At 40.7% G+C, this 19,111-nt stretch overlaps 1 protein-coding gene across 1 annotated transcript in view; it reads right to left on the reverse strand.

Annotated features, from left to right (window-relative positions):
- Nucleotides 1-19,111, reverse strand: part of B3GAT2 (beta-1,3-glucuronyltransferase 2) — a 37,190-nt gene that overhangs the window by 15,803 nt on the left and 2,276 nt on the right. The window contains exon 3 of the mRNA XM_026051274.1: nt 2,763-2,812. Coding sequence (XP_025907059.1) covers nt 2,763-2,812 — 50 coding nt within the window. The remainder of the gene's footprint in view (nt 1-2,762; nt 2,813-19,111) is intronic.

A 19,111-nucleotide genomic window follows, 5' to 3' on the forward strand; every position in this document is an offset into this window, starting at 1 on the left:
GGCGGGCGGGAGGAGGGTCCCGCGGGCCGCGCGCCGCTCCGGGCTCCCGCACGCCAGCAGCGAGCGGAATTTCCCTTTCTTTACTCTTTTTCAGACCAGCTTTTACTTTGTTTCTTCTCTGGAGATGCAAACGACTCGAGAGCTTTTCTTTAGACGTCAATCGCATACGAGATCTTTATAAGCTCCTGCCCTTGTTTCCTTTGAGCAAAAGGCAGCGCTTCGAGTGCCACAACGCGCACGAAGTGCCTGATCTCAGCCCTCTCATGAAGCCTCTTCCCAGGGAAGTTTGCAAAGCGCTTCCTCAGCGTTCCCTACTGTGCTACCGGAGCGCTTGTTTACACGTTGAATTATGTTTTTGCATCCTTGTGCTGCAGAGAACACAGCATCGGTATTTACAAATTGCTGCATTCTCATTAATTCCCTGTTCAAAACATTAAAACATTAAAAAAAAAAAATCATTAGTGGGAATAGTAGGGGTTAAAGAAATCTATTGTTTTCTCACCAGCCTCCTTAGCTTAAACTAACGCTTTCCTTCACATTTGCATGTGTGTAACAAATACAGCTAATGAGGACTGTGTATATCAATCACTCATATCTCCCTAGCAATCAATCTGTTATTCAAAGGGTCATATTAACCCAGAGGGTTCACACCCAGAAAGGACGTGAAAGTGGTGAAAGTCACACAGGCTGAAATCCATGGGAAAGGGAGGGTGACCCACGACCACGCACGCGACCAAATGAGGAAACATCTGTGTAGCAGAGAGGTAATTAGAGCTAGCATGTTTAGTGAAGAAAGAGAAGGGTGGCTGTGTGATTAATGAAATAATACGGAGGGTTGTGGCAAGCCTAAACAATATATCTAAATCAAAAGCATAGCATCCCAGACATGAAATTACAGTTGTCCATTTTGTGCTGATGCAGTTTGGATAGAGGACGATAATCTAAATAACATCTCTCTCCAGTGGCGGAGCATGCCGTTGTTTTCTCATTTACCATCCACCRGTATTTACGGAGAGAATTCATTCAAATAATGCAAACACATGTTATTTAAGCAATACAGCAATAATAGTACTGTTTGGTCTCATCTGAAAGTCAGAAGTCATTTCAGAGGAGTGGATTCAAAGCTAGTAGCTTCAAGGTAACATAAACCTATATTACCATGTCAGGACACTAAAAGCCCTTTTGGGGCAGAATTTAGAAACGAGGGGTTACAAATGCATGGCTTTAACTGWCATTTTTCACAGACTGTTTAGTCTTTTCCAGTTAAAAATGCTCTCTCTAGTGGGACTTTTGTGTACATATTCAGAGCCAAGCTGCGAGAATACTTAATACTTAATAAGACCTTAATAAAGGCAGCAATAAGAATAGCTAATTTAATTGCYGCAGTTTAGACAGGAGCGCAAACACTAACTCAGCACCAGGGAGATATTCTGGTGGACTGTTTGGTTTTCTTCCATCTCTTTAATTGTGTTCCTGGAATCKGCTGGATAAATTTAATGTTTCTGTACATTTGCTAACATAGTATTTACTCTTTCCAACTGTACATAACATCTGTAACATAACGATACAGGATACTTGGCTGTTTGATCGTGTGCTTTTATTCCAGCACTGTTGTAAGATGTTTTCACATGCTACAGAGMAGACTCAGAGGTCGTAAGTCAAGCGTGTCAGGTGTGGTGGTGRTAAATGCAATACATTTGCTGTTAGCTTTAAGCATAGATTATCTTACGAGGAAAGGTAAAAGAGAGAATTCCCATGGAAATCCTRTTGTTGAAAGGCAATACATACAAGCAAAAATATTATTTATGGAACTGTTGTTCCCAGATAAGCAAATATTCTTCTCTTGGAAATTGGAGGGACCCAAAGAAATACCTATTTCATTTGTAGGGACAGTCCRCAAAGATAGTTTTTTGCTGCAAAACATCTCAGCACTGTTTATTATAAAAATTGTCACATTTGATTTGAGGCCTTGGGTGTTGCTCTGAAACAAAGGACAAGTTTCTAACTTGTGATGGATGGTACCAATCACGGTGCGACTCAGACTGTTCCTATGGTTTCGCACACGATGTGCAGCACAGGGCATGTTCCGAGTTGTATCATGGTGTGTGTGGGTAGGCATTTCTCTTTAGGAACTGGCCCAGAATGGTTTGCAGTTGATTACTACCTTATCTATTTTGGTGTTGCTGATTCTCATTGCTGTCCCCCATTCTCCAAAGGTTTCTGTCCCAGATGTGCTGGGGCTGTTTGCTCCCCTTCTGTTTTATGCGCTGCTCCAACCCAGCGCATCCCCAGCAGAGGATGCCCAGCTCTGGCACTGACGGCACTGTCGGAAAACAGTGCATGAATATGCACTTACCGGCAAGAGAAATCTCATTTAGATAAGGGAATATTCTGTGTAGGACTGCAGAGGCTTTATTTGTTTATTTATTTGTTTCAAATTAGAGCATGCTGCAGACTCTTCCAGCTTGCACTGGCTGGACACAGTCATCGGGGACCGCAATGTTAGCCAGGAATTGCATGCCCCAGTTTATCCGCTCGCCACTGGCTGCAGCCTTTCCAACCTCTGTAGGAAGGGACAGGCGTGGTGCGAGAGTTGCTCTGGCTGGGCCATCTGCACTCCCACCTCCTCGACATCAAAAATCCTTTCATTTTTCTCCCACTCAGATGGTCGCGTGGCCATCAGGCACCTTCGTCTTGAGGCTTCTGCTAACACCAGCCTCTCCGCAGGACKTGCCCAGTGGGCAAGACTTCTCCTTGTTCAAAACAGCTTTTGATTTTCCCCTCTGTTTCTCAGTATCAGGAATTTCTCAAGCTAGGTATAACGTTACAGGCTGTTCTTCTACAGATATTGGAAAGCCAGTCCGAGTTACAGATAGCATTTGGAAAAAGCTATTAACATTGATTATTTTGTAGGCTCTGCAGCTGATAAAACTATTACAGTTCTGTGGGAAACAGAAGCAAAAACAGTTGGATAAACATATAAAAATGTGCAATTATTTTTAACTAGTGGATAAAATACTGTAGAAAAAAATAGTTCTATTCTGCATGACTGTAATTGAGTAAATTTAACTCACGGATGGTTCATTGCTTTGGAATATTTGGCTGTTTGCTTTCAACAGCAGTGGCTGGTGATAACTGAAAATGGGTAATCAAATCTGGCATGCAAAGGTGGTTCATGAGCCTCATTACTGTGATGAGTAAAAACAGATAAGGAGTGACTCAAAATGTGGAAGGCATAAGACTAGCCATCCTATCTAAATTAAATAAATGCAGTTTAGTTTCTAGTGTTATGCACTCACTAGTTGTTTAGCATCTAGTGAAATGATAACTTTTGGCTTCATTCAGTCAACCAAAATGTGTCAATAGTCTAAAAACAGCATCGGCGCTGCTTCTCACGGGAGTGTCAGAAAAACACAAAATGGTTGARGCTGGAAGGCATTTTTAAAGATCATGTAGTCCAACCCCTGGGCTCAAGCAGGGCCACCCAGAGGACATTACTCAGAACCCTGTCCAAGTGGTTTTTGAATATCTCCAGGGAAGGAAACTTCCCCACCTCTCTGGGAGACCTCCTCCAGTGCTCAGTCACCATCACAGTAATAAAGCTTTTCCTGACATTCACATGTGTTTGACTTTATGCCTTTTGTCTCTCATCCCATCGCTGGGCACCATTAAGAAAAATTTGGCCTCATCCTTTTTACACCCTCCCCTCAAATCCCCCTCAGTTTTTATCAATTCATTGGTAAGATCCCCCCTCAGTCTTCCCCAGGCTGAAGAGACCCAGATTCCTCAGCCTTTCCTTATATTAAAGACGCTCAAGACCCTTATCATCTTAGTGACCTTTTCTGGACTGGCTCCAGGAGCTCCATGTCCCTCCGGTATTAGGGAGCGCAGAAGAAGACACAGCACTCTAGATATCACCTCAGTCAGTCTGAGTAGARGGGGAGGATCACCTCCCTCGATCAACTGCCAGCACTCTTCTTAAGGCAGGCTAGGACACTACTGGCCTTCCCTTGGCCAGGGATTGAGGGGAGCCTGACTGGCTCTTGTAGTTTCCTTTCCTTTTTTGAAGACTAGAGTGACAATGGCTCTCTTCCAGTCCTTAGGCATCTCTCCTGTCCTTCATGACCTTTCAGAGATGATTGAGAGTGGCCTAGCAATGACATCCACTAACTCCCTCAGCACTCCCGTGTACATCCCATCAAGGCCCATGGACTTGTGAGCGTCAAGTTTGCTTAAATGATCTCTAGCCCAATCCTCCTTGACCAAGGAAAAGCGTCCCTTTCTCCAGACTTTCTCGCTGGTCTCCAGGGTCAGGGATTCCTGAGGGCTATGTTAATAAAGACTGAAGGTGGCATTTAGTATCTCTGACTTCTCTATATCCTTTGGCACTAGGGCCCCTACCCCATTCAGTAGCAGAGCTACCCATTTCCGATATTTATGTATTAGCTGTAAGAGGCTCTTCTTGCTGTACTTGACATCCCTTGAAAGATTATACTCATAATGGGCCTTGGCCTTCCTAGTCCCATCCCTGCACACACGGGCAACATTCCTGTATTTCCCCCAAGTGGCCTGTATTTCCCCCAAGTGGCCTATATCTAAGCAATTCCTGATTATGTCTGAGTTTTGTCAGGAACTTGCTCATCCATGCAGGTCTCCTGCCTTCTGTGCTTGACTTCTTTCTCATTGGGATGCACCGTTCTCAAGCCTGGAGAAAGTGATCCTTGAATGTTAACCTATTGTTTTGGAATCTGCTTCATTCTAGGGCCCTGGTCCATGGGATTCTTTCAAGAAGTTCCCAGGATCCTGAAGCCCATGGTTGTGATCCTACCCTTCCCCCTGCTTCCTCCTCACATGATCCTGAACTCTACCATCCCAACCTTCACATCTCTAACCAGCCCTTTCTTGTTTGTTAGTAGTAGGCCCTGCAGCACACCTTTCCTTGTTGACTTCCCCATCATCTCTGTCAGAAAGTTATCATCAGTGCTCTCAAAGTTGGTGTTGTTTTGTTCCTCCAGGAGATGCCAGAGTGGGTAAAGTGTCCCTTGAGAGCCAGGGCCTACGATTGTGAGGCTACTTTCAGCTATCTGTAGAGGGCCTCATCTACATCCTCTTCCTGATCAAGKGGCCTGTAGAAAACTCTCGCCACAGCGTAACTAATGTTAGTCTGCTCTTTAATCCTTTCCTGCTCATTCCTGCTCCACACCTAGGCAGAGCTCTGTATGTTTCAGTTGCTCTCTCACAAAAAGGGCAACTCTGCCTCCTCACCACCCTGATCTGTCTTTCCTAAAGAACTTGTCTCCATCCTTGGCAGGATTCCAGTTGTGAGCTATCCCATCATGTCTCTGTAACTGTGATAAGATCACAGCCCTGTGACCACACACTTATTTCTACTTTCTGTTTATTCCTTGATGCTGAATGCACTTATTTACAGGCACTTCAGAGAGTCATCTGAGCATGTTGTTTTCCCCAAGAGGAATGCAAGAGGATTCCCTACAATCTTGTCTTGTAGGTACTTCCTTAGCTGCACGAAATTGCTGGACATATCCCCACTTGAGACCCATTTTGCTTTTTTGGTTTACATAACTATCCTGTTCCCTCCATCTTTTCTAGTTTAAAGCTCTCCTTATGAGGTTGCCCAGCCTGTTGGCAAAGACATGTAGGATGGGTCCCATTACTCGCAATAATTTGTTGATCTTCAAACAGGGTCCTATGGTCATCATCACAAAAAGCCTGTTGCCAGCACCAGCAGTGCAGCTAGTTGTTTACTTGGAGTATCCACCTACTACACCATCTATTACACGCTCACGGGCTCAAGCCTGACCTCAGTGGAGTCACTGCATATTTAGGGATTTAAACAAGGAAAAGTTTCTTATTTTATTCTATTTCTTATTCTTATTGGTCCTGAAGGACCAATGATCAAGCCAGCCTTGAGAATGAAATACTCCCATTCTACCACCTGACAGGCACAGACAGCCACCCTCAGTCTGTGTACAGGCACCTTTACATAAGCAGAAGAAGAACAAACAAACAAAAATGATCAGGAAAAGGGAACAGTATAGAATGTGGCAACAATTAATCTGTTTTCATCTTTTCCTTTATACCTATTTCAGCCTCACTTGAACAGTGACCTAAAGCAACAATATTTTCTTGCACTCTTCAGTTGTGAAAGTCTCGAAGAATATGAATTCTTCTCAGAAGCAGAGGAACACCACGGATAAATGGGAAGTATAGGTCTGTCCCGGAAAGACAGGCAGCAGAGACCAGCTGAACTTGCTAAAATCATATATTTGGTGTTTGTGCTGTTCCAGAAACAAGCAACCAGCTGTCTGAGCTGGTAATGAACCAGATCGCATGTTTATGTAAGCACGCAGGCCATTTTGAAATCATTTTCTCTAGCGCTTTGTTCTTTTTTCTAATAAGCCAACTTGTTTATCACTATAGCAACCAGCTACGGATTCCTGGAAAGAAGAGCTGCAAATGCCATTTGGACCTCTCTGGTCAAAGCAAGGCAGTTGGTACGAGCAAGGTGTCATACCTGCCTGCCAGAAGTCTGAAATGCTACGCAAGGACAGCATGGGGTTAGACAGGTTTTGACATGGTGCAAGGGGGACGATCAGAGTAAACAGGGAAATCCACAGCTGTGATGGAAGCCATCGCAAATACAAATACTATTTGAATTGCAAACAAGTGTGTTATACAAAAGAAAAAAATGTATTTGAAACACAGAGCCTCAACTCTGAAGGGATTCATTTATTCCTATGTGCCACAGGCTTCAGCAATCATAGCTGGAAGAGGTGGGAAATGTATCCAGCAAGTATCTGCCCAGGGTTGTCCTCCAGATGCTGGTTTGAGCAGAAATAAAGGGTCTCATTAATGATCTGCTGGCAGCAAACATCCCTGAAAACGATTTCAGCAGGTRTCCCACTGATGCTCAGCCTCGTTCTAGAGGACATCTCACAGGTGCAGCATTTACTCAAGTGGCAAAGGTGTGTGGGGTGGAATGAAAGTTGGATCTATGGAGAGAGCCTGCAGGYGTACCATAACTGCACAGAAGAGAAAGGGTTTGTTTGCTTTTCAACCTAGAAAACTGCACACACAAGACCTATATTACAAGGATATTAGCAAAAATGCAAAATCCAGCATTTGGAGAGAGGAAATAATAGAATTAAGGTTGCCAGCTCTCCTTAAACACTTGCATGGTGATTCAGCATTTGTAATTTTTCTGTTCTTTGAAATGTATCTTTTCAGATAATATTAAGAGAATCATCCTCACATTGTTCAGCTAGCCCTCACCCATATTCATATAACTAATTTCAGATGTCACTGGACTCTCCTTGAGTCCTGGTTCCTGGCCAGTTTGCTTATATTTTGAGTGGGCCTTGGATATGCTAAAAATGTAAGTTAAAAGCAAGATGAAAAATGTTCAGAATGAAAAAAGTCTACTTGACCCTTGGTCCTGATACTGACAGAGCGGAATGTGTTATTCAGTGTTTTGTTGGTATTGTAATGTTGTATTAATGAGGTAATGTTGCTGTAGCCCTAGTGTCCTAGCTTATGTGAGGCAAGCTTATTAAAAATAGTAACTTCTGGTAAACTAACTGATACAGTAAAAAGGAACACACACAMACAAACAAACARACAAACAAGCAGACTGGCTTTCCTCCATACAAGCTTTTTGGGGGGGCCTGAAACCACAGTGCTGAACTAAGGCACTGCAAACTTACTGAAATCCCGTTAGACAAGGAACAGCTCCAGGTTACTACCAGTCGTTTCTCATAATGAAAATGTTTTCTTTCACCACACAGTGATTTTTATAGGAGCCTTTAAGAATGATTGGTTGTTTTTTCTTTTTTTTTTTTTTTTTTTTGTTCTTGACAAGTTAAAGGGTTTGCTCTACTCCAGTTTCTATTAGGTCCTCCTAATTCCTTGATAACTTAGTGTCGAGACCTGCATACCACTTCCACTTGAATACAAGAGAACACTTCACTGGGAGCAGGGTTGAAGAGTGCTCAAAGAGATTGTGCAGTCTCCATCCATGTAGCTACTTAAAACCAACTGGACATRGTCCTGGGAAGCCTGCAGTAGGTGACCCTGCCTGAGCAGGCAGGATGGACTAGGCAATTTCTAGTTGTGCATCCCGAAGGCCTTGATCACACAGTCTTAACCAGATGTGAATTTAAACCCTTGTAGCTAAACTGAAACAAGATTCTCTGCAAGCACTGTTTTTGGTTTTTTTTGTTTTTTTTTTTTTAGTATTAAAGTAGTGTTTTCCTGTTCAGCTGAATTTGATTATGAATAGGTTTAGGCTAAGCCAAAGAACATCTCTTCCTTAATATATGACTTGCACATAGTAGGTACATAAGAATTTCATGAAACTTAYTGGGTAGGCACATAAGAGAGGCATGTGTTCAGATATAGTCTCTATCCAATGGCTTTGTAGGCTCTGAACAGTGGAGAATTTATCAGAGTCACCTTTTACTTCCTCTTCCCTAGGTTCACTTTCTTTCTCCCAGAGACAGCCTTCTCCACACAGCCTCATCACCAAAAGGAGAAAATCACGATGCAGGCTCTCAATGGTGGCAATTCCTGGGTAGTGAAAATTGCATCTTGTTTATGGATAAGACAGGGTCTGCAAAAAATAAGCACACTAGATTGGCACTAAGCAGAAATGAACACACAGAGTGTTACTTGGAACTTCCTCTTCTTCTCCCAGACAGACTAGCCCAGAGAGAGAGAGACAGCTGCTCTTGGTCAGCACCCAGTTGGCCTGCACGCCTCATCAATACGTCTGTGGATTACTGCTGCCTTTCCATCTGCTCATGGTGTCTTCTCCTGTGCTGAAACACTCATTAAACCCCTGCAGTGGTCACGATACCATAAATATGTGTGCTACACAGTACCCCTTGCAAACTCAGCCTGTAATTAGTTGGGCTCAAAGGCAAGAGGATCTGGGTTAGTGATATTTGCAACACTTCTTCGAGCTGGATAGCTAATATATTCCTCATTTCCTCTTCATTCACCTTCCTAGTATTTTTTCTTTGTGTTCTTCCAACAAGATGTCCCTGGAGCCTTTCAGCTTGTCAAACACAGCACACGATTTTGTGCTGAAAAGCATATGGCCAACAAAACAAAGAGCCTGTAGCTKGAATTTGAATGTGCCACAAAATAGGTTGCTTAAAAATCAAGGTATGTGCTAGAAGAAACAAATTAAAGAAATGCCAGGCACAGAAGGTCACATAGTTCAACTGCTCTTCTCAAGCAAGGAGACATTTGTCTAAACTATTTTTAAAACTTCCAATGATGAGTATCCAACTATCTCCAATGTAGCACCAAACTGCCTCAATAATAAGAAAATTTTCCTAATACTTAACTTAGCCTTATTGTTCCTATATGTTCAGTTGGAAGTTTCTCGGTGCAAATTGTGAATAAATGACTACTTGCCTGTTTATAGCTACCTGTTACCCAATTAACACCTACACTTCCCCTCCTTCTCTGCTTTTCCACAAAAATCATCTTATAGATTTTTTTTACCTCCTAATAAATAAATATCTTCTCATTATACCTGTATATTTTTTAAAACATGGACTCTGATATTAGAAATACTGCTCTGACCAAGACATTACCATGTAAAAGACAGTATTTATCACCCRTCTCTTCCATATGTTATTCAAACATCCCATAGTGATTTCTTTCTTCTTGATCAAAAAAATCATTTTAAAGTTATGTACAATTTGTTATCCATTATAGGTACTTTTTACAGTACTGTTTCCTAGCCAGATATTCTTTACATAAACCTGCTCTCTGTTTTCTAAGATGGTGGTACGACTATTGTTCTCTAGATTTCTGGAATTTTTCCCATTGTCCATAAACTCAAAAAGTGCTCAGTGCTTTATGAGGTTTTGTCAAAGGCCAAGGTAATTTGAGTCTTTCTTAACTTATCCAAATATTCCTTAACAGATTCTTTTTCTATTCTGGCCATTTCTCAGGTACTCTCACATTATTCATTTTGAAGTCCATTAGGCAATGGGTCACAGTTCATATTCTAAGAAAAGATTAAGCCACTAGAAAAGGCATTGCACCTTTCAGTCTTTCCTAGGCTATCATTTTATTTTTTGACATTCTGTCCTTAATATTCATGTTACTTTAATGGCAGTGAAAAAACTTTTCCCATATCCCCTTTTCATGATGCAAAGACAATGGGCAACAAGTCACCATCTTCATCCACTTCAGTATCTTCTGATTTTCAAAATTTCATAGGAAACTCATTGTCATGTTTAAATGTGATCAACAAAATGCCTCATGGGGCTATTGCTGGTGGAACAAAATGCATGCTTTTCATAAACAGCTGGGATAAAATGAAGCTAGAAAGGTATTTTCCTTAGACTCCTCATAGACCTATGCATTCAGTTCTCTGGCAATATGGTTGATTTGTCTCTGTGCTTGCAGTCAGTGCATCAGTACAGAAAACTGTGAGAATAAGACTCCAGACAGGATGCAAGAATGCTATTTGGATAAAGAGGTATGTCAGAGTTGGGAGAGGTATCACAGCCTCCCAGATCTGCAGTACCGTGGATGCAAAGTAGGACCAAGTCACCGCGTAGATATTGAAAAACTGACTGCAGGAGACCCATGATGATTAAGTGCAGACCCAGGCTCACCAAAGCAAGGAAGCTTGTTGCAAGCAGGTAGGTCAGGTAGATTTTGAAGAGGCTCTASTAATTATAAAATTTTAGAGAGGCTGAGGAATGGGAGGAAAAGCCTTCTTCATCACCAGACAGGAGATGATGACACAGTATTATTTCCAGGAGATATTTTTCAAGGACAGTTTGCCCCCAGGCACTGTTTTCTTGTTAATAAAGATGTGGTCAAGCTAAGCAATTTTCTCTAAGTCACTGTGTACATTTCTTTCTTAAACCATGTCCATGGCAAATTATGTATAATTGGGCTATAAGGCTCTCTATGTCCTGTTTAATCTGCTGTTTATCTGCTTTTTATCAACATTGACAAATTTTTTTTTTCTTGTTGATTTTGTCACCTCTAACAGAATGTAAACAATGATTATGTAAACAGCTTACATTCCTATTCACCATGCTCACACACTTTGATTTCTTACCATTTTAATGRTGAGGGTTGGATACTCCCAACAGCAACAGAAACTCGGTAGCATACTCTCCTATTTAATTATTAGTACTGGATGAAAGGACTATTCTGCACGAGAGAAGAGCCACCCATGTAGTCTCTGCYGAGGTTCTGAAGCAGAATTGTAACTTGAGGTAATCTTGGTGCCATATTCTCAGCAAGATCACTCCCTGTCYGTCACAGAATGAGGCTGTGCCAGACCTTTGTATGCCGGGGGATTTCTCTGATAAGCAGAGGAACAGCTCCTAAGTAAAAATATGCCCTTATCCAGCTCTCTGTGTCAATGTAACGATATCTTGTCTTTCCCACATCTAAAGCCTGAAGCATTAAAATTGGGTCTTTCCACAGCAGATTTCTTGCCCTGCAGGTAGACCTTAGTACGTATAATTGAGATATCACATTGAGGGATTTTTTTTTTGTCCTTTCTTTCCTGATAGGTTAAACTGCAATGATTCTGGTATATAATACTGTTTCAAATAATATTGATCTATCACAAATACTAGGCCAATTATGTTATTTGAGAAGAATAAGGCACTGCATGCTACATGAGAAGACAAGGCATGTTGTTATACTTGTCACAACCTTCTCCCAAATTCCACTATTTGTAATTCTCAAGTAATACAATTCAACAATTTAGCTATTTGCCAGAAGTTTTCACTACAGATATTATATAATTCTCAAATGGCATAATTTAATATACCATCTCTCTCAAATCTGCATTAACACTCTGTTACGCRTAGCACAAATAGAAGTCTCATGAACTTGCTATATCATTAACAGATACTGAAACTGTGACTTTTTTCTTATCCATTATTTGCTTTTCCATTTTTAATCCTGCTGTTACTCCAAAGAAGAGTGAAATAACTACCTCAGAGAAATGTCTGCTGTGTAAGGTTGAAAATGATCTCAAGAGGTCATTTCATCTAATGATTTCCACACATTTTGAACGAGTGGATCAGTGCCAAAGTTTGGAATATTTCCCAGACTACCATCTAGCTTTATTGGGAAATCTTTAATGGGGAAGAGCTATATGAAAATTATGTAGGCCAGTTATGGACCACTGATACACAGTTCACCAGCTGGACTCTGGTAGGGAAATCTTGAATTCAGGAATTTCCATTCTCCTTTCCTTGCAGGTTCGAGAGGACACTACTGCTACTCTGGTATTTCACAGAAGCTTTCCTTGGCTCTCCTGTTTCCCAGATAATCCCCAGTCTTGATCAGAGAATGAACTTGGAGCTAAATGAATTGCTCTTGGAGCAAGAGCAGTTTGCTAGCAACCACTGYCCTCCCTGAATGGCTCTAGCCCTTGTTTGAACAGGGAAACCTGCCCCTACCATGTGAGAAAGCTCTCTATGAAACTATGAGCTGGACAGATGGTGACACTCCTTAACAGCTTGCAATGTACTTTGGAAGAGCCTGGGAGAAATGTGCTTCTGAAGAGCCTGGGAAAAGGCTAGGAAAATTGTCCAAACAATCTACAGATGAGTGGCAGAACATGCCACCTGATGTAGGCTTTGTTCTTGAGACAACATCAGGTGGATTTACACCATCTTATCTGATCTTAAAAATTTCCATTGCAGAGGGCACCATCAGCCCTTGAGGTAGCCATCACTCAGTTGTCTTCAGTTCTAGGTATTTCTGCTTCTTTCTTTAAGACTAGTCTAAATTATCTTTGATCTCAGCAACCAAGATTACTTTTTTCCTACTAATTTTGGAGGTAGGGTATGCATTTTGTATTTGTGAAGACCTGCCTCATTTTGTCATCCTTTTTTATTTTTCCTAGAAAGCACAGGCATAGTTCTGTCAACCATTCCCAAGAACAAGAAGTCACATTTCTTACTGTTCGTGTAACCCACCTCCGAACTCCACRATTTATAGAGGTATGTTCTTCTAAAAATAACCAGCCTAAAACTGCTAAAGCTGGACACAGTATTCAAGCTGAGGTCACTGGTGCCACACACAGAGGTACTTCCTATATTTTCCTGCCCGTTAATGCATCCCAGAAGGGCATTTGAATGTCTTACAGCAGTGCTATATATTGTACTTTCATTTGCACACCACTGTAATCTTCTATATCCTTTTGTGCAGCAGATTTCAAATTCATCAGAATAGGGCAARCTTCTATGGGGCCCAACCTCTTGTATCTTCTGAATTAAGTAACCCATTGAACAATAAACTCAAACAGTGCATGGCAGTCAGTTGTACATCCACCTCATAATTGTGTCTAGGTCGTTTTCCTTTATCTTGCTTATGAAAACATCACATGAGATCATCAAAAGCTGTACTATGGTCAATATGAATTTTATTTTGCCCTACTATTTGTCCTACTTTGATAGGTTTCTAAGCACATTAAAGAATGCTGTTCAAATAGTATTGTATGATTTGCTCTTAACAAAACTACCTATTGTCTGTTCTGTAGGTTATTAAGTGACTGTTTACTAAGTACTTTAGCAACTGATGTTAAACTCATTGATAATAAGTCCCACAGTCCTTGTTTGCCCTTCTTCCAGTCCTCTGAGACTCCCATCCTCCAGCAATTCTTGGAAATGTTCATGAACAGTTTAGAGGTTGCTCAGGATAATTCCTAAAATACTCCTGGATAAAATTCCCTTAAAGCCAGATGATTTGAATACAGCTAGCGTAGCTATATAGCCTGGCCTTCGCTGCAGTGTTCTTATTGAAATTAATTGCAAGAGGTATCTGGTCAAAACTAATTTTTTTTTTTAGATGAATAAAGGGGAAAAAAGGAACCTCATGAAAKGTCAGTTTTGCATATTACTTTAAAAATGTAGACTCTCAGAAGACCTCACCTACAGAGCAATATACAATTCCCCTATGGGTCAAGCATAGCACAACGATTTCAAATTCCACACTGAGCACCTATGATAAATATATTCAATTCACTTCTATAACACTTGCTAGCTAGATTAAAAATGTAGAGATGGAGTCACAGACACCAAAGTCATCCCACGAAAGATCAGTTCTTTATAGACCATCATTTATTGTAAAGTCTGAGTCATTTTTCTTTCACAGAAGCTTTTCAAGGATTAAGTGTTAAATTATATATCATCTTAAGATTTGGATTTGCAGTCCTTTCTTTTTCTCAAAATTCATTGTCTTCACCTATACTTTTATTTATAGCATGCAAAACAAAATTTACACAGGTTAAATATAAGATAAAAATACTGTTGCAACCTAGTTAATACCAGTACTTGGACACACTGCTTAGCAATGCTCATCCTGATTTGTTTATATTCCCCTTGCTCTTCTACATTTCTGTGACTGATGTCAAATTTATGCTCATACATTTTGTCTTTTGTGGGAATTTGTTTTTACACAGCTCCTCCTTCTTAGGTGAGATGCAAAACATCACATGGGTGTCATTCTTTCACTAATACTCAGGTTCTTCTTCCTGATGCGTAGTCACATATTCCCAGTGTCAGAATGGATGCCAAAAGTTATCAGACTTGCAAGGTGAAATTTTTGTTCTCTGGAAGTTGGTGGTAGCTTTGCTACTCACCTAGCACAGATAGTCTATCAGTGAGCCATGGTTTGTCCACAGCTTTCAATAGGACATTCACATTGTGWAATTTATATGACTATGGTGTAAATAAATAAAAGCATTCAACTGTATTTTGGCACAGCCTCGTTGCCAGAGAAGGATAATCACACAGGATGGAGATCCCAACACACTAGCTGTGCTATAAACACAAAGAATTTACAGTCTAATGTGAAACAGAATCAAGTGACTAATACAGAGGCAGAAAAGCGTGGAAACACAGGTTATTTTTCTTTTTTTTTTTTTCTTCTTAAGAGTTCCTTCAGAAAGTGACTTAAACCAATGCTAAATAGGGTTCTTTGCAATAAGCAGACATATTCTGCTCTACAGGGAGCTACGTGCTTTGTAGGCCTTCTAGATATTGCTGCTATAGACAGCAATGCAATAAAAGAGGCTTTTTCATTATTCAAACTGTTTCTTCAACTGCTTCTGGAAATAAATGCTTCTTGCATGATACCTTAACTTTACAATAGGGAGAAAATGTAAAAAGGAAGCAGGAATCAAAACAAGGAAYATGCAGAATTTTAAATAAAAACAAACAGCAAATTAAGATTGCCAATCCCCAAAATCAAAATTAGGTAAATATGGGGGGAGTGATGTTACTTTTTCAGCAGGAGCTTCTGGCAAAAGTTGTCCCTGATTTAAGATTTAGTTTTCAGTTTTTCCTATTGAAAAATTCGAATGGCACAAGCTCAAAGTCCAGCCCAGGAATGTGGATGACTGAACTGCATTATCTGGGTTCCCTCAAGGAGAAATTCCTCCTGAAACACAGAAAAAAAGTAAGGAAAAAAAAATAAAGAGCTTTGTAGGGGGCTGGGGAGAGGAATATTGGAGGCATAAGAGGAAAAGGAGGCAACAGGATTGAGAGGGTTGATACAGATGGACGTGAGGGCTGACATCTCCGCGCCGCTCTCGGCACCTCTGCAGCCTCCAAGGGGTGATGCCAGCCCAGGGCATGCAGACAGATGTGCAGCCCTGCTGCGGGACATCTCCCAGCRAGAAGCCTTTGCCCTTTCCCTTTTCTTTTTCTGGGGTCTTGCTGTCAAACGTGTTCAATACAGTTCTGGCTGAGGCTCTTGTTTAGTRGACACCATAAAAGAATAACTTTTTAAAAATTATTATTAGCCTCAAGATCGATCCAAAATGTATCTKAGCAGAAACGGTCCTACCAGCCTTCTAAACAAAGGCAGATGTGTCCTGTAGAAGGCAAATTATTTCTCCCCACATTCCAGCAGARGATGGCAAGGAGCTCCCTCCTCTGGAAGACTCCAGGTCCCAGGAGATTCCCATAGCTCAGCTCTTGCCTCCAAGAACTGAGGATCTTCACTGAGTAGCCAGCAGGCTCTCTGCATGAATTTACATAGGAGTACAGATTAAATGACTTTATTATTAAGATCTAATGCGGAAGGACCCTTATACCTCTACGCACAGAGTTTATTGCAAGGCTGAGGTCAAAATAAATCACAGCTCTAAGGTGTTGCAGTCAGACTGAGTGACTCCTACTAGTCTCATGGTAGAGCAACGTCTGTGGTATGAGGTGAAACTGGGGGCAGAAAAATAAAGTTAAATAACCAGAATAATAGAATTCTCTTAYATTATTTTCTAAACCAAATGAAATMTCTCTCTCTTTCTTAAGCTGGTTTTGTCAAGTACCTTGTCTGATAGGTAATACAGAATTCTTTGACACAGTCATAGTGTGAGAAAACAAACTTTACCCCCCAGAGAATTTTGCTAGGAATAAAAGATTTGTGTGAAAGTCTAAATCAATAGAAGTATTTCTGAATACCTTTCCAGGAAATCTGGTCACATCACCACTAACTCCAACTAAAATACAAGATGCCAGCTGCAGTTTGTAAAGCAATTTATAGTTAAGTTATTTAAAATTTCTCAGCTAAGGAAGCCTTCTACTGAGCACCCCACTCACTGCACAAGGAAGCAGGAGGCCTCCCGGGATCTCAAATTGCCTGTACAATTTCAGAAGGAGGTTTGAGAGTGATTATTTTTTTCAAGTATAATCTCTGGATCCCATTGTGGTCCCAGAGGAAAGGCTTCTTCTTCCCACTGAATTTCAGCATATATTCAGCTTCTCCTTTCTAAGGTTTATTTTCTGTCAAAGGATTATTTTCCTCTTTATTACAAGCTTTCTCTTGGGCTATCAGAGTAGGTGTTTAAGGCCTGGATTCTGTCACTTCTTATTTARTTTTTTTAGTGTTTCTCCTAATCTTAACTAGAAAAGAATTAAAATCAGTGGCTGTACAACTATTCAGTCAGTTGAAAAGAACACCAGTGATTATTTCCCCTTTACCATCCACTATAATGATAAGAGCTTATGAAAAGATTTGATTTTCTTAAGTCCAACATTATCACCCAACACCATCCCCAAACTGCAACCCCACTCCTGCAAACATCTAAACTCTTGGAAAACTTCCCTGTTGACTCTAATGTTCCACAAACACATTTTGTCCTTGATTGAGTAGCTCAGCCATTAACTTCAGCCTATATCCAGCTGATATGGCTTAAGGCCACATTTCTCACCTTTAAGAACAACATCCCATTAGGAGGGTATGTGCTAGACACACCACAGAAGAGAGGAAGAAAGAAAACACAATTTCAAATTCTACCCACCATTGAAGCTTCTTTGCTTCCAGTGCATTCTTGCTGGAGGACACTATAGCACTGTAAATCTTGGACCCATTACCACAGCAGAGAAAACRATTTGCAGAAAAATAGACAGCAGCATCAAGTAAGGCAGGCAAAAGGAGAAGCAGCTCCCCAAGGCCTTCTCAGGATGCAGAGATCTAGCAAAATCAAAAGAGAAAATAGCATGCAAGCCCAAATCCTGCCAGTGGCAAGTCAAACAATTAAATGGAGCAAGAGGAAGCGCCTGAAAATAAAGCTRCTGCTCCTTATGCCTCTTTCAGAAGGATCTCCTACATGGAAATTAAAATACTCTGAAAGGTTAGCCAGCTCTAATCTCATAAATATTTCTCCTTGACTTTTTCCTTTACGCTGCTGACTTTCCATTGTTGGTATGATAGTCTTAGCAGGGCTGCTGGTGCCAGGGTGTTGCAACTTCAGTACCCTTATTTTCATCCTTTATTTCCCCTGTCAGCACAGGGGAGTCAGCTGGAGAACATTAACTCTCACGGTGTAGGCAGCAAAGAGGAAAAGGTGTCTCGCCAGAGGGAAGATGTGTCCCCAGAAGGGAGGGAAGCAAGTGCACTGCTGATCTCCACCAACCTCATCCAGCTGTGCCTGTGTAGAGGCAGAGGCTGCTGCAACAATGTGCTACGAAACACTTACAGGCGAGGTAAACTGACCACATCACCAGCGTATCAGTCATATACTAGAACACTAATGTATGGTTATAGCAATACTATAGATATTATCTGTAAGTTGTCCATTTTCATGTTGAGCATGGCAGTCTATCATACAGAAATATATATTTTACAGAAGTAGAATCCCTCTTCCAAAATATTTTAAATCTAAAAGTACATAAAGGTACACTAAATAAGCATGGAGGAAGTATGCTTTTACATCTAGAAAGTTCACAGAAAGTTAAAATACATGTTCTTTTTCTCTCTCTTTTTTTTTTTTTTCCTTCAAAACCGAGGCACCATTAGTGGTTTTGAGCAGGGTTTTACAAGGGCTTTGAAAGTCACCAAGGACTGTGCACCAAACTCCAGCTGTGTCTTTGCCAGTTTCTCTCTGTGCAACTGAGGGCTTAATATATGTGCTTAAAAATATCCAGATTCCATTTAATTTGTCACTGTAGCACGCCTGCATCATTTAAAATACTTTAACAGCAGAAAAGATGAAAAACAATCCCTTTGTGAAATTTTGCACTGATATCCTCTTGAATTTCTCTAGTTGAAGGATAACAGCTAAGGATTACAAGCTCTAAATATTAATGCATGTTTGAGTGTGTGCTTATAATATACCCCCAGAGGAATACAATGAAACAACAACATCTATTTTGGCAACCCTTGCACTTTTCAAATTAGATGCAGGAAAGTTATTCTAATTATTTTAAGGTCTCTGAGTCTCAGCACATTATATTGACAGAACRTTCACTTTTAATAAAAAATAAAGCTGAAATGTTTTTGTAAACATGCTGTTTTCATTGGGAATTTCTGCCACTGTTATTTCCCTTTTTGCTAGGCAGAAAATTATACACACAGAAAGACAGACACACACCTCCATTCTAATTTTGCATATCCTAAATCTTCTTCTTCCCCATTCCAAAAGTCCTGGTTTCCCTGGTCATTTTACATCCATTTTACTTACATTCTCWGGTCAGTTTACATATGTTGATATACCATGAGCCAGCAGCATGCAGAGACCTAGGTTCATTTTTAGGTTAAAGTAGAGACAGGAGAGAAAAGGGAAAAGGAATTGAAAGAGAAAATT

Source organism: Nothoprocta perdicaria, unplaced genomic scaffold (assembly GCF_003342845.1).
Source record: "Nothoprocta perdicaria isolate Ctin4 unplaced genomic scaffold, notPer1 scaffold_74, whole genome shotgun sequence".
NCBI lineage: Eukaryota > Metazoa > Chordata > Aves > Tinamiformes > Tinamidae > Nothoprocta > Nothoprocta perdicaria.